The following is a 26,270-nucleotide window of genomic DNA, read 5'->3' as shown; positions in this document are numbered from 1 at the left end:
ATTATTTATATATATTGTACATCAACTTCATACATCTTTAAAATACTCAGTTCACGCTTGTTAAGACAACATAATTTATAATTAGTATTAAGTTGGTATCCATAAGGTGTCCAAGTTGAATAATAAAACAAAACATAATTGAGGTTGTTACAAAATACATTGATCACTATTTTACATTGACATAATCATCTCTTCAAGATATTTATAGGTTGAATACCAACTTCATTCAGTTTTTAATTTTTATTTTTTGTGTTAGAATATGAAGTAAAAAAATCAATCATGTATAAATTTGGATGCCAAAAGTGTACAGTTTGGATACCAATTATTAGACGGAGTTAGTTCACGAACTCTAAATTGGTATTCATTTTGTTTCAGTTAATAAGACATTGTAAGATCATGAACTCTAAATGTTGAATCCAATTGATATGCAATGTGTATATAACTGTTATCCCAAAACTTATTATACTCAATATGTAATTTATCTTTAGAATGGTGTACCTCATTGATATATAATAGTCAATCTGTAATTTATATATAGTTGGTATGTGACAGGAAGAAAATAGTGGATATTATCATCAAATACTTAAAACTGCATCAAACACAAAAATATCGTCCAAAAATTTAAAAAAACTTATAATTCTAAAAAGTTTAATGTGCAGACAACTATCTCACATTTGATCAGCGTGCTCTTGGTGTTGGATAATTGCTCGTATACAGAGCATGTTCTTTTGCTATGTGAGGTCCACCAAATTTGCTAGCTTACAATTCTAGTGACTTCGCTCTCACTAATTGTGTCATCATCGTTCTTGCTTCTTTCGTATTGCTAAAATAGTATATCAATTTAATGACAAGACATATACATATAGATGCATAAATTACAGCAATTTCATGCCAAAATAATATACATAAAGAAATAATTTGAAAAAAATTAATTCCTACTAACCAGTGTAGCATTTTATCAACTTCATTAAGACTTCAAAATTTATACAAATGTTAGAAAATACACATCAAATTTATATCAACTTTATACCAATGGATATAAATATTGATGCAAGAAATCATGTCAATTTCATGTCAAACATATACTCATTCAGATGATTGGATATCAATTTAAAACATAAAATGAAATATATAATATAAATTTCATATAAATTGTATACACATTGTTGCACTTCGTTCGAAAAATAATAAATAAATGACAAAAAATGGAATAATTGAGAAAATAATTTAAATAAAATTTTTACCCAACGCAATTTTTTTGGCCCATTTTTTACTTTGAATTTTCGAATTATTGTCCATTGTTGCTCTTCTTTTGGAGGATTTTGATGACTGACCTACATCCACATTTGTTGATTTTCTTTTTCTCGCTTACAGAGTTTGAGTCAGTTTCATACCGATGTTATTTACATTTCGTACAAGTTTCACACCAATACAAGTTTCATTCCAACAACATGCATAATATGATATTTTAACAAAAAAAAATACTAATTTGTTATCAATGGAGCTCATATTAAAAACTCCATTTTTGATATATTCAACTAATAAACATGTGTATATACCACCATTACTAAAATAAAATTGAAAGAAAAATAACTTAAGAAATAAAGTGAGTTAATTTTCTGATGAAATCACTAAAAGATAAAAATACATGACTTTTGTTGCGGTACATTTGCCATATGCTTGACTTCAATTGGAGCATGTATTTCAACAGTAGAAGTCACTTCTACTAATCAAGGGATCTTTCAAGGAGTATGCTAAAAAAATTTGACTCTTTTTGTCGAAAATCTTAAAATCTTGATTCTTAGAATCGTGAATCCGTCATTTTCTTTTGATTGTATGATGAAAAATTTCTCCTAATCAGTATTTAGATGTTGAAAACGATTTCAATGGAATATAGTTGAAAGAGAGGAAAGATGAATAGGTAACGTGGGTAACTGTAGAAAAAAGAAAAATGATCAATGAAAATCCCTATAAATGTGTAAGAGATAATTATGGTGTATTTTTATTTAAATAATTTAAAAGGATTACATATTTAATTAATGCCAAAAAGGAACAATAATCAATGTAAATCTCTATGATTGTGTAAGTGATAATTATGATGTATTCTTTATTTAAATAATTTAATAATAGTATAAAATTATAAAAAGACTAATTATTTAATAAAGTAAAATTTAATTGATTTATAAATTAATAGTGATATGTTATAACCCGTTGTTAAACTATTATAAACAAGATTTTTTAAAAAATAGGTTTAAAACCCGTAATATTATCTCTTAAATATGTATATGGATGATTTTTCCTTTTTTTAAAAAAACTTTTGTTTCATTTAACAAATGTTGTAGCCCGTGATTATTTAATGTTAAAACTTGAAACATAAAGAATAATGTCATAACTAGTAACAATTAGTCTTATATATGTGAATTAAAGAATTTTAACTTTTTGAAATTCTTGACATAATTAATCTTTGATTTTATCATCTATTGGGTCTACTAATACTTACAATGGGTCCCATCCAATACTTTCTCTTCATTTCTCTCCGCATGACATTTTTTTGGTAAAAAATGTTATTTCCTCCGATCTAATTTATATGATTATTTTAAAATTTAAAATTTAAATAGTCTATTTTTGATCATGAATTTTTTTTAAAATAATTTGAAAAATATTTCAACTTTAACTGAAATTGTTGTTACGATACCAAACTTTATGGAAGACATGTTACCCGCTGAACTATTTAATAGTGCATTTTAAAGGTATATATGTTTTCAGACCTTTTTCCCAAAAATTTTCATACATTTTAAAAGTTTTTTGATTACTGATTATTGTAATAGTACTTTCTAAATTTATAAAAATGTAAATTTCATTTTAAAAAATTGAAGATGTCATGCGCAAATCTTGATGAAACTTAATTGTTTGACTCTCGAAAAGCGTAATTTTGCACATAAATTAAGACAGAGGGAGTAATTAATTTTACTTGAAAATTCAAAACTAATTTTACGTTATATTTCGAATTAAAAAAATAACTTATAGTTTGTTTTTTAGCTCACTTTTAAAATAACATTATATTCAAATATAAATATTATCCACGTATTATAAAAGAAACTTACATAGATATCCTCTATTAAGAAAATATTTATCATTGATAGCAATAGCATTTTCTTTTTTCAAGGAATATTTATAATACAATTTTTATACAAGTTAGAGATAGATTTTCTTTATAGAAAATACGTTTATCATATACTTTAATGCACCTATATTATATTTATAGTACAACTTTAGTACATGTTAGAGAGAATAATTTATAAACACAGATGATATAAATTTTATTTTTAAATACTACATTTAAACTTTTTTTAAATAATACGATTATAAAGTTTAGATCAACTAATTTATGAAAATTTTCACAATTAAAATATATCTTAAATATTTCACATATATTATTGGACCCGTGTATAACAAGAGTTATCTTTTAGTAGTATTATCATTAATGATTGTCTAGGAATAGGCACATGGTCATTAATATGCCTGCTTGCTAGACATAGTTGATATGGTCATTTAAAAAAAATGATTAAAAGTTTTGTATATTCTTTGCTTTGATTATTTGCCTTTTTTTTCTTCACTATGTTATATATTTAAAAATTTATGTATAAAAATATTACAAATAAAAATTTAGCAATTTGAGATATTTAAAAGAATTTTCCACATTTAATCTATACCTATTTTTTAAAAATATTTTATTAATTCCACTATCAAGCAATTTTCAACAAAACCATCTTCTTCTTTTTCTTTTTCTCATTCTCTTTCTTTTTAATTGTCATATAAAAATTTGTTGAGTTTATACCAATTGAAATCTAATGCTTGAAAAATTTTTAAATATAAAAAGTAAATTCAAATCAAATGAATTTTTGAAAATAATCGCAAGTCATCATTCTTGCAAAAATTATTTTAAGAGTTATTGTTCTTTTGATAAATTGATTATTGAGTTTTTGGCCCGTATGATATATGAAATTTATGTTTCAAATTTTATTCTACTTGGAGTATATCTCGGTGTTGATTGTTAAAGTTTGAAGATCAATTTTTTTTGTTGAATTTTTTAAATATGATTGAAAATTTGGTTTATTTTTGCATGAGCTTTAGTTATATATGACTAAAGTGCAAATATACATGCAAAAGTTTAAAATAATGTTATACTGTGTGTTAAATTTGTTGTTATATGGATAAATTAATGATTGTGGTTTACTGTTTTTGTTATATGAAATTTGTATTTCTAAATTTGAGCTTATTTATAATAGATTTGGATATTGAATCGTATGGTGAAATATAAATTTGAAGAGCAACTTTTTTCTAACAAAAATTCAGACACACATAATTCAAATTTTTTCACATATACCCCAGTAAAAGAATATCCAATTTTCGATCTTATCAACTTTACAACTTCAATAAAGAAATGTCCATAGTTAGCCTGGGCTACACCAAACTTTGAACAAAGATCTATAAAGCGAGATGTAAATTTTCAACTTCAATCTCATTTATTTAAAATATTTTCTTGCGGTAAACTTATATTTTAAAAAATTTAAAATGGGTATTAATTAAATAGCAAGCTCAAAAGTAAATACGTGTGCACTTAGCTTCGTAAAAACAAAAAAAATACACCTAAATAATCTTGAAAATGTGATCTTGAACTTTAACTTCAGTAATTACATGAATTAGCCTTCGAAATCAAAAGTCAAAACTAATTAGATTTGATATTCCCTAGGAAAATAAACAGTCAAAAGCTCAAAGACCATTCACCTTTTAGGTCATTGTAGTAAGAAAAAACTACATAATTAGACATACTTCACAATCACATATACAATTGTTATCTATACTTGCAAATATTACGTGTCTTACCACTATAATTAAAAGCTTCATATCATATATTAAAAAAAGATATGCTTAGATACATGTGCATTTGCTATCAAATACACAAAAATAGAGAGAAAGACCAAACAATATTCATATATTTCTCAGATACATGCGAATCACACTATGAGCCTGTTTGGCTCAGCTTAAAAGCTGGTCAAACTGACTTAAAAGCTGATTTTTGACTTATTTAGCTGTTTGGTAATACTCAAAATAACTTATTTTAAGTTAAAAAAAACTTATTTTAAGCCAAAAGTTAAAAGCTGGGGGAGGGGTGCTTTTTTTTTTTAACTTATAAGCTGTTTTAAGTTGACCATATTTTTATCTTTTTGCCCTTAATATTTTTATACAATCTTCAAATTACCCACAACCCTAACATCTCTTTCTTCCATTTTTCCCTTTTCACGTTTGGCATAGCAACTTCAGCACTTTTATCCAAACGCATAACTGCTTATTTTAAAAATAAGTTTCAGCACTTTCAAAAGTACTTTTTTAAAGCTGCTTTTATTAAGCCCATCCAAACAGGCCCTATATGTACACTAAATACATATATATATCTATGTATATGAAATATTAGATACACAAGAATGTGATAAGCAAAATGGGATAACGGCTAGAGTGATATGTTATATATCCAAACATGTGAATCAAATGTTGAACAAATTACATTTAAGTTTGACATTATACATATCGCGATACATGTATTAAAACGTATCTAAAGGTATCAAAATTTGAGCCCAATCAAGCGACTTTCGGGTCAGCATCTTCTTTTGGCTGGAGCCGACCACTATGTATAAACCTTATTTTTCCTCTTCTCCACTGATATACTGTAACGAACACAAAATCCAAAACCCTAAAGTTTCTCTTCACTACATCAAGTTTCTGTCCATTTCCCAATTTCTCAGTTATGCCACCAAAAGCAGCTAAAGGTAAAGAACTTCCTGCCGAAAGGCCGATTCTTGGCCGTTTCTCATCCCACTTGAAAATTGGAATCGTAAGTTTCTCTCTATTTTCTTATTTTTTCATACATATGCGTCTGATCTCCGTTTGTATTCCTCGTAGCTGAAATAACTGGAATATCTAGAAAATGGAATACAAATTTCGATTATCCACTGAGCTATTACATCTATAAACCCGTATTTTGATTTTTCAGTAGCTTATTTACTTTATACTATTAGCATTAGGTAGATGTACAACTTTTGATGAGGAAATGGGACTAAAGATTGTTATTTTTTTGATGAATTAAGAGGCTGTAATAAAAAGCATCAAGAAGATGGTGATAACTCCTTGACAACAAAAAACAGTTAGGTTCTGGGAGTTAAAACCTAAAGAAAAAACTCAAGGCTGTTAACTTTGCATGTGACAGTTGGTTCAGCTTAACCAAAATTTCACCTTTATCTTTAGAATCATTTACACTAATTCAATATGGATATATCTGTAGAAGTTTGATGTTGAGCTTGTTTATTCTCTTTCAGGTAGGATTACCCAATGTGGGGAAGTCTACTCTCTTCAACACACTGACAAAGTTATCCATTCCGGCAGAAAACTTTCCTTTTTGTACTATTGAGCCTAATGAAGCTCGAGTGCACGTTCCTGATGAGCGTTTTGAATGGCTCTGTCAACTTTACAAGCCCAAGAGTGAGGTTTGTCATCCAAATTCAACAACTAATACTGGCCAGAAAAGAAGAAGTTGATGTGCCTCTTTTTCCCTCCCTTATGTGGCTATGATGATCTATTTGTGACTCAATTGTTTATTAAATTATTCTATATAATTAAGTTGATTTGCCTCTTGGATAGGTTCTTTTTTTTATTCTTCATTTGTCTCTAGGACAATATTTTTTGTAATTTCTTTTTAATGAATGTTTGACGACATCTAGGTGGCTGCCTTTTTGGAAATTCATGACATAGCTGGACTTGTTCGAGGTGCTCATGCAGGACAAGGATTGGGGAACAGTTTCTTATCCCACATCCGCGCAGTTGACGGCATTTTCCATGTTCTACGTAATATATTCACTCTCCATTTTGTCTTTCCATCTATTGAGCTACTCTCTTCTGTTTTTTAAGTATACTTTTGCAAATATGGTGGTCCGTAAGATCTGAGTAATTATTTCTAGATGTATCTTATATAGTCAGACTTTGAATGCTATCGTACATATTTTGCGGTTTGGCAGGCGCATTTGAAGATCCAGATATTATCCATGTCGATGACACTGTTGATCCTGTGAGAGACTTAGAGGTTATAAGTGAGGAACTAAGGCTTAAGGTAAGTTGGTTCATGCACTTTGAGTTCTTGGATTTTGTTGGGGCATGTATTCAGTTCCTTGAAGGCAGTAACTTATTATTTTGTAATACCGTAATAGAATGTACTCTATAATAAGCATTGCCAGGGGGATTTTGTTGATTGCACTTGACTACTGCATTAATGAGTAGCTTCTACTGTTGGAATTTTTCCTACTCATATCTTCGGGTCAATAAAACATCTACATGTTCCCAATTGTCAATACCTATGAGTTTACGTATTTATCGAAAACACGAAAGGAAGAAAAGAAAAGGAAAGTATCCCTATGAGTAAGTACAAGATCAGTTGCATACAAATGCAGCAAGAAAGCGGTCTCATACTGGGTGCGGGAGCACTCTGATGAAAGAGGTTGTTTGGCACTTGAACAATTCTCTTATATTTCTTGACACATTGTTTTGTGATATAAGATCTTCCATAGATGGCATAAAAAAGATGCGAAGATACAAAAGTAACCAATATTAATGTTAGCTCCATTACAATATGCTCCAATCTAACCAGGGAGCTCACCAAAAGAAGCAAAAAGATGGCCCAAGTTGAAGGAAATGAACTGATAAAATCTAGATATGAGCCAACACTACTTAAAGATGATAAAAAATTTGCGATTCCTTTCTTGCCACAGCACCCTAATGATACAAGAGAGGATCATCTTCCAGTCTTTCTTGATGGCTTTGTCAACTTTCCAACTGTTCCTACCCAACTGCTACCTTAATGCCTCGAGGTACGGTCCAGTTTATACCCAGCATGGATAGAAACATAGACCACATATCTGTAGCTACTGGGCAGTGCAGGAAGAGGTGATTAACAGATTCTAAATTCTAATTGCATGTGTAACATCTGTTTACCAGCTGACTGCAGGCAGGCTTTTCTGAGAGCTGTCCATGAAAAGCAGACATCTTTTATGGCAGCTTCGTCTTCCTAATGAATTTCCAGGGCCAAGAGTCTAGATTTCATTTTGCTCACAGAGGTGGTTGTAGCCTGCCTTAACAGTATAAGAGCATGGTCCACAGCTTCCCCACCTGATTCTATCTGTGACTTCTTCATCCACGGGGGAGTTCTCCAGTCCTCCTAGCATTTTGAAAATGTTGTGTGGCTCCTAGTCATTCATGTGTGTTCTAAACTGGAGGTCTCAAATATTCCTTGATCTGTTTTAAGCTATGGTTGAGTCAGGTTCCTTGGCTAGCTGGTAGAGCCATAGAGGGATGGGTAGCTATCCATCAGGGTGATTTTGTTCAATCATTTGTCCTTCCAGAACTTGACATGTAGCCCATTTCTTATCTCAAAGGTGATGTTCTGTGAGAATTCCTCCCATAAGCTGCTAGTGTGTTTCCAGGGACCTACCCCCATGTGGTGATCGGTCACATTCAATTTACCAGCGACTCTGCTGCCCATGTTTGCAGCAACCACCTTCTTCCATAGGCTAGAATCTTCATCTGCAATCTCCCATGCCATTTCATCAGCATGCTCTTTTTATTTCTGGACACATGAAGATGGTTAGTAATTTGTGTCAGGTAAAAAAAGGTTTCTACTGTAACACTTTGCAAATAATTAATAAAAAGCATTTTAAATGCACAGTGGTGCTTTGTGTAATGGATGTATGTACAAGGAGCATTCATCATAAATTTAGATGATTGAGACTCCTGCATGGATCGATACTGTGTTATCACTAAGTTCCCGTGTCCATTACTGAGGCATTGTATATTGCTGGAAGTTCTTTTTGGACTAATATGCTGGATTTCCTGTTAATCTGATTATTTATGAGGAATTTGTAACTTAATTGTAAATTTAGGCATTTTCAACTGAATGTGCCTTTCACTGTAATAATTTCATGATTGATGAAATATGTCATCCTTTTGTGTGAACCAGGACATCGAGTTCATGGAGAGAAGGATAGAAGATCTTGATAAGAGTATGAAGAGAAGCAATGACAAACAATTGAAAATAGAGCATGAATTATGTCTAAGGGTTTGTGGCTATTGCTCTTCTTTTTTTGACCTTGTTACTTGCTTAGATTTTTAACTTATCTCTCTATCTGTTAAGACTTTCTTGGTCTCTGGGTAGCCAAGTCTTTGAATGTTAGCAGTATGAAATTTTTCTGTTTCTGTATAGTCCATTGACATTCTCCATTTATAAACTAACTAGATGTTTTGGTACCATCATGTATTTATTGTCCTCCAATAGTAGAAATATATTTCCTTAAAAATGGTGTCTCCTCCTTGTAAGATCCTTTTCTAGATGAGAATGGAGACTGATATCGGTACAGATGATTGAATATCCATCTCAGGTTAGATTAACTAGTAGGTTACTTCTCTTTATTTGTGTATGCTCATTTGTGGTGGAGAAGTCTGGCAGAATCATAGTTTTTTAAAGGGATGGTGGTGTTAGACTTGTCTTCCACTACTTTTCAGCTGTTTTGTAGCCAGAGTCTACATTGATTTGAAAAGAAAAGGATGAACTGCTTTCTCTTGTTTTTTTCCTGTTAAATCTTCACATATTTTACTTCACTATAGTTCTCCAGGTAATTGAGTGCAAAAATTTGAGCACATTTTATAGCTCATTTTTTTTTTGAGAGGGTAATTTTTCAGATAATTGAATGATTGAAAAGGACTAGATAATGGAACTATGCCGCTGCCTGTTTACACAGGTCAAAGCATCACTCCAGGAAGGCAAAGATGTTCGTCTGGGGGACTGGAAAGCTGCAGATGTTGAATTCTTGAATACCTTCCAGCTCCTTACTGCAAAACCAATTGTTTACTTGGTGAGTTTAACGTATTTAACTCCTCTTTATCTTGGCTATGTACGAAATCTGGCAGAATTTACATTCTGTAAATAGCAATATGTGTTTTCAATGTATATCCTACTGCACAAACTGATATTACAAAAGGCAGAATTTTTTAGTTTCCGAGTTCAGTTATAGGTAATAATCAGAATGATCCAATTTTGTTTAACCAATCAAAAGAGAGTTATTCATATGTGGCTTGGAAATGTTGTCTCCGAACTCCTTTTTGACTGTGTCTGTGTGTGTGTGTGAGAGGGGGTGGGGGGATGTATCACTAGTTGGGGATTACTCATGGAACAAATCAGGTAAAATATATGCTGTACTAGGGTTATATCTGTATCTTGTCACATTGTTCACATAGTTTTTGGGTAGTTTCTCATGATGCGTTGATGTTTCTTCCATTGCCAGCCAGGCAGTACATGATTAGGATCAGCAGAATAATCTGAATATTGCATTGTGCCTACTGATTATGTAACGAAACATTGACAGGTTAATATGAATGAGAAAGACTATCAAAGGAAAAAGAACAAGTTTCTGCCGAAGATTCATGCATGGTATGATTAATCCCTCTTAACAGTTATCACAATTATTTTGCCCTTCTCACACTTAGAAAAGCTAAATTTGGAGGGAACTGTGTTATTTGATATTTGATCAGAACTGTTTTTTGTTTATGATAATCAGATTATTTTTAATTCTAACAAAAAAATAAATATACTGCAAAATATATAGTACTCCCCTGCCAGTATAAAGTTAGTTGCGATATTGATCATAAAAAGAATTTGGGTTACACTACATCATTCTTCCTGTGCTCTTGTTCTCTACATTGTCGTCTGCAAAGCAATGGTACGTGTGGGCTACAAAATGGATCAGATGCATACAAAAATGTGCTCCCTCATGAACAAAATATATGATGTCATACTTCAGCTATCCCCTATTCTTGAAATTGTTGCTCTGAAGCTGGCAAGATATTGGAGAGAAATCCCTCTTCTCGCTACTCCATCAGGAAATTTAAGTGCCTGTGGAGTACCTCGTTTTTGGTCTCTTATTTTGTCACTCCTCATAGTTAAAGATTAAATTGCTTTGCCTTTTAATTAAAAATTCATTGTTCTGAAAGACTGAAACTAAATAGAGTAAGCTAGATTTTATAACCTGGATTGTAGTCCACTTGTGGCCATTGTAACTCACGATCTTGATGAGGTTCTGGTAAACTATATTACTTTGGTTATATGATTACCCTATCCTTTTTTATTCTTCATGTTTGCATGAATCTTTTCCGTCTTTTTTGGACTAGATTCAGTCATCTAGGTTACATTCACTGTTTATGGCATATTGTGATCATGAACGTAAATCAGTATTCAATTCAGAACTTCACTGTTGTTCAAATGAGTTTTTGTCCTGATGTTGGACTTCATGGCACCACCTAAATGATTTTTCGTGGAGTTATTATGGTGCTATGTTATGATCTCTTTTATCTTTCACTTAGATTATACCCTGATTTATAAAAAGATATTCTATCACAAATTTTCAGGGTGCAGGAGCACGGTGGTGAAATAATTATTCCTTTCAGTGCTGCTGTGGAGAGAAACCTTGCTGATATGCCACCAGATGAAGCAGCAAAATACTGTGAAGAGAACAAGTTACAAAGGTTAGTTATAAGTGAAAAGGTCTCCAATAATTAGATACTTCTATTCTATGCATTGAACTAAAGAAATCTTGGAGTTCTTTAAGATTTCTCTACTGATGATTATTTAACAATTGCTGTTCCCCTCTCACTCCCATGCGAGAGCGGGGAAACTAGAAGAGTAGAGGCATTTCCTTATTGTTTATATATCTGACTCATCTTCATTTTTTCCTTCCTCAATGCATGAGATGTCAATCGTAATATGACCTTCCTTTTTGAGGGCATAGTCTGAGATTTCAATCTTTTACGTGACCTATCTTTTGTGGGCATGCGTCATCATAAGGTGCGTTCCTCAAGGCTGAAGCCGGTGCCATTCGGGTTTCATCTTTTTCTTTTGTTCTCTACTACCGTAAAAAAATTGAATTTTCATACACAAAGAGGTAGTTGGAATACTAACAGTACTAATTCTAAAAAAAAAAGAGTTAGTTGGAATACTATCTCAGCATGCTTTCTCTGGGTAGTGTAGAAAGGAGTGACAGATGTTTTAGATGCAAATAACCTCCCATGAACACATTATTTTTGTTTTTTTGATAAGGAAAATGATTGCAGTGCTCATACTTCTGTATGATTTTTATCGATTAGCCTTTTGGACTAAAATGATTTTTTTATATAATATAGAATTAACTTTTTTGAGTCCCTGAACTCTCTCAAGGAACTTTAGGAGATTCCATTTGTAACTTTTCTGGAAACATCTCTATACATGAATGCACTTTGCTTTATGCTCCTCTATGATAAATAAAATCCTTAATAATACTTCAGAAAAGTAAGAGATTAGTAAAATCCCTTTGTACTTATTTAGCCAGAACAAGAAAATGAGTTGTCTCAAATTAAAAAAGTGTAGCATAGAAATTTGTTGAGATCTAGTAGAAAAACAGGTCAAAGTTGTCTCCTAGGACAAGCACATTAACTGCCTTCTCTCATGATTCTTCCTACTTCCTCTCTATTTTGCCCATGTTCTGGAACTCGGTTAAAACCTTGACCAGCATAGTTGTTGTTCCTATTCAAAGTCCTGCATCAATTCTACAAAGTATCTCATCTTGGTGAGGTTTCACTGATTCTGTACAGCTTTTCACCAGCCTCATGTCATCTGGGGATGCTATTTAGGTTTTTTTTCCATTTCTCATTTCAGTTGTTGGATATGGGTAGGAATATTTTGGGACAGTTCTGTTGGCTCTTCTGTCAGCTAATTAATGATATGCTAGTCTGTGGTGAATCAGTTCTCTATTATTTTATCACATCCAAAGAGTGAATTAAAAACTGGGTGCTTCAAGCACTGGGGTGTTGCCTTTCTCAACACAAGCACTCGTCAGGCCTACAGACATATACCTTGCAGGGGACATTCTGTGTTGGAATACTTCAATGCAATATATCATGCCTCATGAACTCTTTTTGAATATTGTTCCTGAAGCAGAGTGCTTGGGTGATAGTCTAGCAAATATGTGTGGGGATTTTACTTAACTGTGGATTTCCTTACTGTGAGAATTAGGATGGGAACTGGCAATCTGAAATTCTCCCTTCATTGTCCATCTGCCAAAATCTAAAAGCTTACCCTGTTATTGGGCTGGGTCATAGTATTCTGCCAGTAGCCTCTGATGTAGACAAGTTTCTTTTGGTATAATATCAATAAACTGGAAACCATAGTCCATTGGAGGGATATTTCCTGCAAATACTATCTTAAGATATGATGAAAGTATCCTAATTTTGTGGGAGCATTTCGGGATGCAGAGTAACCATGTTCTTTGTCAAATTCCGGAGGTAGTGTTTACATGAAGTTGAAGCTATTAGGAAGCATGCGTTGCCTAAACTGGAGTCTTGCTTTCTTGTTCCAGATTTGTGTCTTTGTGGAGTTCCCAGTGCAAGGAGGTGTTTCGTAATTTCCAGGATCTAGTAGTATATTCTTGAGATCATCTCTTTATTCCTTCCTGTGGAAATTTATTGGTTATGGTAGTTTTGACTTTGAAAAAAGAAAATCTAAAGATAAATCCATTGTGTATCCTATGATTTGCACATAAAACTTTTGTGCTCTTTGGAGTTGCAATATTTTATAGCTTTATAGTGCCAACAAGCCGACACTTCTGCTGAATGAGTTGATGTGGATGACGTTTCTTTCCTCACCTTGGTTTACGTCTGTCTCCAACTTATGGCGGTCTTCTTTCTGGTTGTGATGTTTCCCTGTGCTTTATACACTTGGCTTGTTCCTCTCTTCACGTTCCCGTGTCCTTGCGACAAGAAATTCTCCCCGTTTGCCATGAGAACTTGCTGCAAGTGCTCTGTACTCTCTTCAATAGTTGTCTTCACAACCAAACATCAATCTTAGCCGTAGTAGTTCCTTGTAACCATTTTCTAAAGCCAGGTTTGGTATCACCCCGAACTTTGGCAGTCTTTGTCACAAGCCTGGACTCATTCTAGCACCACATACAACATCAAGATTTCCCTGAGCCTTACTTCAGAGTGTGACCATTTGCTTGATTGTCTACATGAAGGTAACTACGATCTTCTTCTCCTGCTTCTTCACTGTTACAGTCAAACTTGGTTATAGTGTTTACATGAAGTTGAAGCTATTAGGAAGCATGCGTTGCCTAAACTCGAGTCTTGCTTTCTTGTTCCAGATTTGTGTCTTTGTGGAGTTCCCAGTGCAAGGAGGTGTTTCGTAATTTCCAGGATCTAGTAGTATATTCTTGAGATCATCTTTTTATTCCTTCCTGTGGAAATTTATTTGTTATGGTAGTTTTGACTTTGAAAAAAGAAAATCTAAAGATAAATCCATTGTGTATCCTATGATTTGCACATAAAACTTTTTGTGCTCTTTGGAGTTGCAATATTTTGTAGCTTTATAGTGCCAACAGGCCGACACTTCTGCTGAGTGAGTTGATGTGGATGGCGCTTCTTTCCTCACCTTGGTTTACGTCTGTCTCCAACTTATGGCGGTCTTCTTTCTGGTTGTGATGTTTCCTTGTGCTTTATACCTTGGCTTGTTTCTCTCTTCACGTTCCCGTGTCATTGCGACAAGTTTCTCCCTGTTTGCCATGACATCTCGCTGCAAGTGCTCTGTACTCTCTATAGTAGTTCTCTTCACAACCAAACATCAATCTCAGCCGTAATACCTCCTTGTAACCATTTTCTAAAACCAGATTTGGTATCACCCGAACTTTGGCAGTCTTTGTCACAAGCCTGGACTCATTCTAGCACCACATACAACATCAATATTTCCCTGAGCTTTACTTCAGTGTGTGACCATTTGCTTGATTGTCTACATGAAGGTAACAGAAAGTAAGACTCTGGAGAGTTGGAAAAAACTATGTATTGGTGAAATAGTGTTTAGTATAAGAAAAAGATTCACTACACACTGTTACAGTCAAACTTGGTTATAGGATGCTGTCACTTGTCAGATATACTTCTTCATTGTATGCAAATGCTGCGATCTTCTTCTCCTGCTTNCCCCCCCCCCCCTCCCCCAAGACTATTCTTGAGGCCTTAGAGTTCATCAAGGAGGGTGCCATGTCTGATGGAACATGACATTGGTCTGTTCTCTAGAACGTCTTTGCTTCCCTTGGGTGCTCCCAACATGACTTGAGGCATCTGGGTGCCTCTAGGATCCTCTAGTTTTCAATGAGATCTTACTCCCTTGTGCCCGCATGGCGATGGCGTAGCATGACCTTGTGAGCTCAACCGCTGAAGCTCCGACACCTCTTTGGCCATGGCGATGGCGTAGCATGACCTTGTGTGCTCAACCACTGAAGCTCCGACACCTCTTTGGCCATTCTTTCACATGTACGATCGTGCTGGTTGATTCTCTTATTCTGCCAAGACCCTTGTGCTTATATGCAAAACCACCATTCATGCATTGTGCTACTGGGGCACTCAGTTCTGGACATGTGCACGCGTTCTGGCCATGCCTCTATGCCAAATGCGTCCCTTGGGCTCATCATGGCCCTTGTAGCTTTGGGGGGGGGGCGGGGGGTTGCTGTGTTTGTGTTAGGCCTTGGCATGTAACATTATATTACTATGTAATGGACTTGGTGTCTTTTGAAAGACGAAGTATTATATGTTACTTATTAAAGTATATTTTGTGTAAAACCTTCTTTGTTGTCAAGGCCTATAACTGCCTTATATTTTATATACATGGGTTGTTGGTCCTTATTGTGCTTTTAGGTAATTTAAACAGTTAAAGATAACAACAGGCCTTGCTAATTTAGATTGGTTAAGGCATTACAAGACACTTGTCAAAGTCCACCTTCGATTATATAACATATGATAGGGTAGAATAAGTTTATCCTCTCAGCCATCATTTCATGTATTTGACTTTTCTATGACGCCTTAGGTTTTGATGTTGTTGAAATTTGTCTTCCTTTATACTACCATAGGAGAAAATTTCAATCCTGAAAGTGGGAATGTATCCATGTTTTATCTCTATGTATGGTCCAACATGATCTATCTTAAGCTGTGTTTCATCAAGGAACTTGATGTTGCGTTTAAAGCCTTACTGCTTTTGTGTTTGAAGGAGACAATTTTGAAATTAATATAACACATAAACATGGTTAGATTTAGCGTTCCAAATGTTGGTCTTAAATAATCTAATCTGCAGTTGTAGTGATCAGTAGTACTTTAATTTCTTGGATTGGAAGCATGTTTGATGAATGCTGCAATGTATAGATTATTATGGCAGTGGGGACTACATTGATGGGTTAAAACCTCAAAATATATACTTTCTTGAAAGAGAAGAGTTTTCTTGGTTCTGCAATTTAAGCTACTTTTACAGTGGCATTCTTCCTGGGCCAATTAGTTTTCTATTTTTATAGATTTGGGAAATTGACACCATTTCATTTGTTTAAGCATATCAGTAATCTTTAAATATATTTAAATTATACTTTGCTGTGAAATTTAGGCCTATGATAAATATGGAAAGCATCATTTCTGTCACTTCATCCAGCTGATCTTGATTTATCATGCTACAGTTGCCTCCCAAAGATCATTAAGACTGGATTTGCAGCCATTAATCTTATTTATTTCTTCACAGCAGGGCCAGATGAGGTATTTCAAAGTCTTCCTCTTTCATTCTGTCCCATTCCTTCTCTTACTTGGTGTTGAGTTTAATGCTACATAAATAATTTATTCCCCCGTTCTAGTTTATATGATGTCATGTGACTGGACATGAAATTTAAGAACTTAATTTGACTTGTATATTATATTACTGATAGTGGGGCAAATATTAAAGTCATGGCTGAAATTCGAGAAAAAAAAGCATAGCTTGAAAGTTTAAGGGTTGAAATGCTTAATGACTTCAATGTGGAAAGTTGTGTAAATTTTATAGTAATGGCATGATGCCCAACATTTTGAGATGTTTCAAAACGGAAAGAGTGTCAGCCCATCCCTAAAAAAGTAAATTTAAGTCACCATTGTTGATGATTATAAGGCCTCATAATCTTTTTTCTCTTTAAAATACAGGTTAAATGCTGGCAAATCCGCAGGCTGATGAAGGCTCCTCAAGCTGCTGGAACAATTCATACAGATTTTGAGAGAGGGTTCATCTGTGCTGAGGTCATTATGTCCCTTCTTTTTCCTTTTACCTACCCTTGTTCAGGATTCTTATAATCAGTTCCAAAAGCTTTCAGTTTATTATTTTAGTTGAATGCGCACAGTACAGGTGGTGGTTTCACACCCATAAATTGTTTACTTGTTCAGAAACTCCTAGCAATTTCCTAACTACTTTTCCAGGAAGCCATTTATTTATCCAAAGGAGTTCGATTATTGAAATTTTAAAATTTCTTTGCTGATTAGGTAAAAGTTATTTTATCACCAATTGGGGAAAACCCCGTATGAGCCGTATACCAAAAGAAAGAGAAGCTACACCAAAATATGGTTCTCAACAAAGAGATCCAATCCTCTATGTGAATAGGGGCCTCATGAGTACACCTAAAGGACACTAGAAACAAAAGCTAAATTTCAGTTTTACATAATCTTGTTCTACCCCTTCAAAGCCCCTCCTATTTCTCTCGTTCCAAATAACCCACATGATTGCTTAAGGGGCAACACTCCATGCTCTTAGACTTCTCTTCCCCTTCTGTGAGTCATCTTCGCAAAACCCCTCCTTCAATGTCCCAGCTTCACTCATTGCATCCCAAACAAATTGAGCACCCCCCCCCCCAAAAAAAAAAAAACTGATTAGCAACTTTGCAATTGCAAAAGGAGATGATATACGTCTTCGCCTGAACCTTTGAAAATTTTAATAACATCAGATGTAGATTTTTGGGAATTGGAGTTTGCCCCAGAAGGTGGAAATTTATGAATTGGAAGCTATAGCTGAAAATATCTTATTATGCTTGACCTGATAATTCTCATTTCAAAATTCAAAAAGTGGAATCCTTTTCATTTATGACTGCTTTCATTTTAAGCTACCGTTTGTCTTTTCTCTTGACACCACTGGTTTGGGTATTGGTGTCTTCAGGTGATGAAATTTGAAGATCTAAAGGAACTTGGTAGTGAATCGGCTGTTAAGGTACTCTTTTAAGTTATCATTGGCAATTTAATGATATGTCTTCTGCTTCACGAGTACTGGAAATGATAATATGTGCTTTATTTCTGCACAACTTGTTCTTGGAAACAAAATATGGGTTGAAGCAAACTTTGAGAAGTTCTTCACAAGAACAAGAATAATGTGAAAGACTCAGGAGTTAACACTCAACCCCCCACACAAGTACAACTATTTTATTATATATATATATATATATATATATATATATATATATTTGTGCTGTATTCAGCACAACTTGTTATCAAAAAAACAAAGACAAGCTAGAGCAAAATTCTACTAAATTTTCTCCACAAGAACAAAAATAAAGTGAAAGACAATAGTGAAATTCAACTCATAAACAAATATAGCTGTGGTTATACCTATATTTATTCTGTTTTCTTCAGATATGGCTGTGCCTTCAAGTATATTATATCAGACTAACATGTGTTTCCACTATTTGCCTTTTTGCACCAAGGCAGCTTTTCGTATTGTTAGAAAATAGGATAGAGCACCCTACCATCTGTATCTTTGTCCTAGTGCAAATTCTTATATACGCTTACACTAAATATGTACTCCCTCCATTTCATTTTGTTTGCCCTACTTCCTTTTTAGTCCGTAGTCCGTGTGAAAGACTGCGTCTTTCCATTTTTAGCAACGGTTTAATTCCAACTTCCATATGGGCTATGGCATGTCTAAGACCACATGATTAAAGAACATTGTGGTACATTTGACATGTCTTTTATTTAAAAGACCACACAATTTAAAAGTTTTATTTACTTTCTTAAACTCCGTGCCAAGTCAAAATAGGACAACCAAATTGAAACGGAGGGACTGATACTCAAGTTACTTATCTCAAAATCAAAGAAGAAAAAAAGAACAAGAAGAATCACCCAAGGTTGTGGCTTTGTGGTTAACGGAGTGTGTGGAAACCAAGGGAGACTAGGTTTTAAACATTTAGCGGAGACGAATAATCTAAGGTGATTTCTTCCCATTTGCCTAAGCTTCGACGGGCAGCGTTATCCGGTACATTGGCTGGTGGAAGGTAGAAACTACCTGGTAGAAGTGTCAGGATGCATGCAGGTTGGCCTTAGACACTAATGTAATTAAAAAGAGAAAGAAAAATGAAATGCTAATGTTGCTTCTGATCAAGAGATACTTTGTGATGGACTTTATAAAATAAGAAGATATCTCGTGATGGAAAATGCTTTCTGCTATCCAACCAAACTGCAAAAGTTACGAATTAAATTACCATGACAATTCAATTCTGTAATTACTATTGGCAGTTCATATGTTAAATTCTCTAATAAGTCTTTAAGACAAAATTAATAGTTTGCAATGTTAACATAATTGTTCCTATACGTGACCTGACTTGAGCACAAAGCTGGAGTTTTCTTTATAGATGACCTTTGAAAGTTGTCTAAGGTGAATGTGCTCTTCCACAGGCTGCTGGGAAGTATAAGCAGGAGGGTAAGACCTATGTGGTCCAAGATGGTGATATTATATTCTTCAAGTTCAATGTCTCTGGGGGTGGGAAGAAGTGAGGTGGTGGTGGATCTGCACGGAACTTATGAAGCTGCATCAATTCGTTGGCGAGTTAAAAGATGATATAGTTTTGCCTCATTATTAGGTCATTTGCAGATAAAGTTCATCTTGTATGAGAGGTTTCTGCAAAATTTATGACATGTTTCATAGTCTTTATCTGCATTTGTAGCTTGATGGATATTCGAGTCATTTTTGTCTTCCGTTTTTGTACTCTGTACTTCCTTTCAGTGAGGCTGATGCCAAATTCAATTTATAAGTTATTGGCTGGCATTAGCATTTAATGTTATGTAGTATTTGAAGAAACAATCTGGAGAATTGCTGATAGATTTAAATCGCACAAGATATACGTGTTGAAATTTCTGAGTTTCTATTATCAAAAAATCAATGTCACCTATAGTGTCAAGTTATGCAGGGATCTCAACCTGCATATGATTAAGAAACTATGTATTTTACCATCAATCCTCACTTGATTTCATTAATCTCTCGTCAATAAATTGAAAGTGTGCTGATAAAAGAAGACAGATAAATAAAGAGATTTGAAGAGTAAATCAACATTAATACACAACCTTTTTGTCATTTTTTGTTCCAAATGAGAGTATTTGGAATTTTTGAGTCTTCTATTTTTATGTTCTTTGAATCTATTGAAGCATCATTCTCCTTGCTGAAATCTTCAATGTTCCTAATTTTTATTAAATTTTCAAATTCCAGAAGAGCTTTTTGTTCTTTCTCCATTTGTATTGTAAGTTTGTTCATTGAACTTTCTCTAAAGATCAGATTTTATAACAGATGCAATGGTGGGAGTTATGGTACGTGTTGAAGCAATTTACTAATGGATATGAAAGAATCTTGAGATTTCCTATGCTCAATAAGATAATGTTTACTTCCAAGAATAATTACTAAAATGAGTAGAATTTTATAAAATATTATAGTGTAGATGTCCATTACATCAAGAAGTTACTTACTCATTTTCACCACTTTCTTCATTATGAAGATGACCATAACCTCCACCTTTATAACCATTATTCTTGTAACCTTTCACTTTCATAACCTCCCAATTATATTCATGGTAATGTCATGTTTATGACTAACCTTTTGTATGCCTCTATGTTACACTATAAATAGAGGCATAAGGGTTCATATTGTATACATTTGAAGATTTGGTGAATACTTGAAAGAAAAAAAATTATCTCATATTGTTCCTCTTGTCTTATATTTTTAACGTCTTCATTTTTATATTGTTCTTTTATTTTTAAGTTTTACAATATAGAATATATTCAATTATGTGTTGATTTTGTAAAATGACAAGTATTATGGACTATCAGCTTCAACAAGGATAAAAACATTTAGGTATAGAGGGAGTAGCACATAATATAAGCTATACATGAGAAGGTTGTTAGTTTTGATTTGGACATTGTCCAGTTGGTCCATGTAATCTTCAGGTATATGTGAAATTCAACCATTCAAGTATTATTTAAATTAAATTACATGATAGAGATATACTATATTTAATCTATAATATCAACTATCGAATTCATAATTAGGGACGGATTTACGTGGATTCTAGGGGGTTTTGTATCTATATAAATATATTAATTTTGATCTTCTCATAAACACAAAGCAAGGTGTAGCATAGTGGTAAACTCCTTTAAAGTTGACCCTCACATTTAGGGTTTGAATTCCATTGTGAGCATTATTTTTAAGCTTCTTTGCATTTAGTTTAAACCAAAAGTCTCTTATAACATAAACAACTTTTTGTCTTACTTGAGCGGGAGACTGAGGAATTGGTCGAATAAACTCCCTTGGGGTTGGAAAAATAACTATATATTGTTATTTTCTTAGAATTGTGTTTTATTGTCTTTTCCACATGTTTAGGCTTTTATTTATATTTCAAATCCTTTGAATGAGAATCCTGAATCCACCACTCTTCATAACTATGTACAATATTAAAATTGAAATTATACTACAAGCAGATATAATTTATATTTAATAAAATACAACTTTTTTAAATCTTCACATCTTCTCTAATGAATAATCACCAACATACCACCGCAGAACCTAACCAAAAATAATATTAACATCAATAGTACCATCATCATATCATGAATGATTGAATAATCTCATCAAAGGACTAAAGCAAACCTCATGAAAGCACAATTAACTCATTGATATAACTATAGTATATTATACTTTGATGGTAACAAGGAGAAAGAAGGAATCCTTCAATGACTACGTTGCTCAGAAACTGTTTGATATCAATAGAGTATATTTATATACGATGATATACTATGACAGTATCAAATATATATATATATATATATATATATATATATATATATATATATACATGTATATGNTAAATTAAATTACATGATAGAGATATACTATATTTAATCTATAATATCAACTATCGAATTCATAATTAGGGACGGATTTACGTGGATTCTAGGGGGTTTTGTATCTATATAAATATATTAATTTTGATCTTCTCATAAACACAAAGCAAGGTGTAGCATAGTGGTAAACTCCTTTAAAGTTGACCCTCACATTTAGGGTTTGAATTCCATTGTGAGCATTATTTTTAAGCTTCTTTGCATTTAGTTTAAACCAAAAGTCTCTTATAACATAAACAACTTTTTGTCTTACTTGAGCGGGAGACTGAGGAATTGGTCGAATAAACTCCCTTGGGGTTGGAAAAATAACTATATATTGTTATTTTCTTAGAATTGTGTTTTATTGTCTTTTCCACATGTTTAGGCTTTTATTTATATTTCAAATCCTTTGAATGAGAATCCTGAATCCACCACTCTTCATAACTATGTACAATATTAAAATTGAAATTATACTACAAGCAGATATAATTTATATTTAATAAAATACAACTTTTTTAAATCTTCACATCTTCTCTAATGAATAATCACCAACATACCACCGCAGAACCTAACCAAAAATAATATTAACATCAATAGTACCATCATCATATCATGAATGATTGAATAATCTCATCAAAGGACTAAAGCAAACCTCATGAAAGCACAATTAACTCATTGATATAACTATAGTATATTATACTTTGATGGTAACAAGGAGAAAGAAGGAATCCTTCAATGACTACGTTGCTCAGAAACTGTTTGATATCAATAGAGTATATTTATATACGATGATATACTATGACAGTATCAAATATATATATATATATATATATATATATATATATATATATATATGCATGTATATGTATATGTATATATATATATAATATATACATGCATATATGTATATATATATATATACACACACATATACATATACATATACATACACACACATATATATACATACATATACATATACATATATATATATATACATACATATACATATACATATACATATATATATACATATATGTATATGTATATGTTTATGTCATTTTAAAATAAAAAGGGGTTATGAAAGTAATGAGGGATTTAAGGATAAGTATTTTACTTTTTTAGAGTATTAATGTTCTTTTCCCCTAAAATATGTATATGTATATGTATATGTATATGTATATGTATATGTATATGTTTATGTCATTTTAAAATAAAAAGGGGTTATGAAAGTAATGAGGCATTTAAGGATAAGTATTTTATTTTTTAGAGTATTAATGTTCTTTTTCCCTAAAATATTTCTTTCCTATTTTAATTAGGTTTGTAATTGTATTTTGGGTACTACTAGTTACTACTCGATTATCCATATGTTATTCTGTATTCTGCTAGTCAAATATATTAAATAAAATTAATTTATACAATTTCTATGTAATCTCCATCTCCAAATCTCTTGATATAATTTAAGCAGCCAATAATATATTCATATCCAGTTATACTATGAAAAATTATTCAAACAAACTTCAACATGTAGAAAGTGTGCAACAATTTGGGAAGTATTTGTCAAGAAAATTATTTCTCTTTTTAGAAGTCTTTCTTAATTAAAATTTCAATTAGGGATGGACTTGATATGTTATATACTGAATTATTATACTATATTAAAATTTTTGATATCGAAATTCTAGTGTTATAATATTTGATATGGTATATGATCTACATTTTAAATCTTTTTGGTCTTGGGTATGGTATTTGGTATTTAAAAATGACAAATCAAAATACAGAATATCATACTGGAGTATATAATTACATAAACAACATATATGTGTATATATATTATTCAAATATTAACAAATATGCAACCTAGTGTTAATATAAACTAAATCTTTAGTAGTTGAAACATAGTCTCTATTTTGATTGAAATGTATTTTAAATGTGATTGATTAACAAAAGGAGTTGTTTGTACTTTCTTTTGAAATTACACTGCAATGTATTAATATGATACAATTAAGACATTTTTTGATTGAGACATTTTTTGAATTGTCAAGTCATAATATTGTATTATATAAATATATATTAGTCGAAGTTACACAAACCATGATTACTGATTTATCATACCGCAATATATCGAAATCAAACTTTAAACTATCGAGCCATACTGAATTAAATTAATATGGTGATAATATAATAATTTTAAAAACCAAATATTATCATACCAATATTTTAAATACCTTATCACAACATGCTCACCCCTAATTTCAAATGATTAGAGTTGCAAGAGTAGATAAGAAAAATAAATAAATAATGGATCTCATTAATGTTGTATAATTAATTTAATTTTATATAAATCAATTTTGAGATCTGATGTACTTGATGGAAGAAAAAGGCATTAAAGTGGGAAAAAAGATAGAAATTGCAATGATGTGTATATGCAAAGAGCACATAGGTGCATTCATAAGACCAAACTAATCAGAGGTGAAGGAATATTTATGAGAGGAATGGGAGTTGTGGGACCCAATGAATATTTATTGTTCACAATAGCCAACCATTAGTTGACACATAAGAAAGTGGGTCCCACAGAGACAAATGGACACATCTCCATTTGTCTTGAAAGTTTCTGGGATTGTTTTGAAGGAAAAAAGTTAGTTGTCATACTTCCTTTTCTTATTTATTTTAACCATTTTTTTCAAGACTTTTTAAGTAATTTAATGAATATAGATAGAGAATTAGACAGTTAATTTTGGGGCCTCAAAATTTTCTTTCATATTATATTATCACACTTCCTTCATTTTCCTCAGTTTCATATTAACTAATTTGTTAGAATTTTTTTTTAATTCAAAATAAGTGAATTTTTCAATGTTCAAGAAGGATACTTCCTCTATCACTAATTACTTATCCATTTTTTAATTGACACATCTATTAAGAATTCAATTATTGACATAATGAGTTTACCATTTTATCCCTATGAAGTAGATAAATTAAAATTTTAATATTTTCAAAAAAATTTATCCTTTTTAAAAGTAATAAATTGAGAGCATAATAGGATTTTTTTCATTTTTTGATTTGTCAAAATAGACAAGTAATTAGAGACAACTATAAAAGGAAAAAATGGACAAGTAATTAGAGACAAATGAAGTCTTGAATATTTCTTTCATTTTTGTCCCTCATTTACGTTTTTTAGGTGATAATTTCAAGAGAGTTAAATGTTCATATTTATGATTTTACTTTGAATTATTTATATTTTTAAGAATAGTTTGAAAATAACTAAAAGGACAAAAGTGAAAAGTGGTGTTCAATTTATATATACACTTTTTTTCTTAATGGGTGTGCACTGCCTCACAAATTCACTTAATATACAATAAAAGTGTATATAAGAGAAAGAAAACTTGAAGTAGACAACCGTCCATCGACCTGCTTACTTCAACAAAAGTATATTTTAAAAAAAAAAACATAGAAAAATAAATAAAATGACTTATTACCATACAAATAAATAACATTTGGTCATTGCTTATTACTTTGAATGTGATGATATTTGTATAAAATGGTACTAACTACTTTAAGTAAAAAATCGATTGTTGATAAAATAGACCAACAAAATTAGTATCATAATTTCTTCTTTTTTTCTAGTTAGACAATATTTATGTCTATAAGCTAGTAAATATTCTTGCCTTTCACTCCACAAACAGCCTTTTTCTACCCAACCAATTGAAAAGGCAAATGCATAAAGTAACTCTTGCAGAAGAAGACTCTATGCTTTAGTACTTTGAAAAAATTGTGAATAATTGAACGTATCGGAATTCAGGATTTGAATATCACAAATGTATAATGAATGCAAAACTTATTATTCGTATAAAGTTTTAGTACATATACATAACTGATAAAATTATTAAATTCAAATGAACTCATATCTGATTAATGCGATCTCTACCATACCTACTCATATTAGTTGCAATTGCATGGCGTAGAGGGTATTGATTTCGTTGTGTCTCCGGCTCTTTGCTCCTTGACAATTGGCACATGAAAAATAACTATAGGTCCCCCTTTCTTTACTAATTGGTTCCCCCATTGATTGCATATATGATATATACTACTCATCTAATTGTCATAAAGGCACTTAATCCATCCTAATTAATTAAGAACTAGATCATGATGATGATGCTTTCTTTTGACATCACTAATGTCAATTAGTTTTTGATTAT

The 26,270-nt window shown here is 32.1% G+C and overlaps 1 protein-coding gene across 1 annotated transcript; it reads left to right on the top strand.

Moving 5' to 3' along the window:
- The first annotated feature begins 5,617 nt into the window (after positions 1-5,617).
- On the top strand, positions 5,618-20,064 carry LOC107011324 (obg-like ATPase 1). Its single transcript, XM_015210768.1, has 12 exons — positions 5,618-5,893; positions 6,375-6,542; positions 6,777-6,900; positions 7,071-7,162; positions 9,062-9,160; positions 9,840-9,953; positions 10,464-10,528; positions 11,503-11,619; positions 16,611-16,686; positions 17,101-17,193; positions 18,101-18,151; positions 19,609-20,064. Exons 1-12 carry the CDS (start codon positions 5,807-5,809, stop codon positions 19,705-19,707), a joined length of 1,185 nt encoding a protein of 394 aa, XP_015066254.1. The 5' UTR covers positions 5,618-5,806; the 3' UTR covers positions 19,708-20,064.
- The last annotated feature ends 6,206 nt before the right edge of the window (positions 20,065-26,270 follow it).

Source organism: Solanum pennellii, chromosome 2 (assembly GCF_001406875.1).
Source record: "Solanum pennellii chromosome 2, SPENNV200".
Lineage (NCBI taxonomy): Eukaryota > Viridiplantae > Streptophyta > Magnoliopsida > Solanales > Solanaceae > Solanum > Solanum pennellii.
This window is presented reverse-complemented; position numbering and strand designations above follow the sequence as displayed.

Excerpts from the sequence above, each read along its gene's own strand:
- LOC107011324 (XM_015210768.1), top strand. The coding sequence starts at position 5,807 with ATGCCACCAAAAGCAGCTAAAGGTAAAGAACTTCCTGCCGAAAGGCCG. Across the intron at positions 9,954-10,463 it reads CAAAACCAATTGTTTACTTG|GTTAATATGAATGAGAAAGA; the intron begins GTGAGTTTAACG and ends AAACATTGACAG. Across the intron at positions 11,620-16,610 it reads GAAGAGAACAAGTTACAAAG|TTGCCTCCCAAAGATCATTA; the intron begins GTTAGTTATAAG and ends ATCATGCTACAG.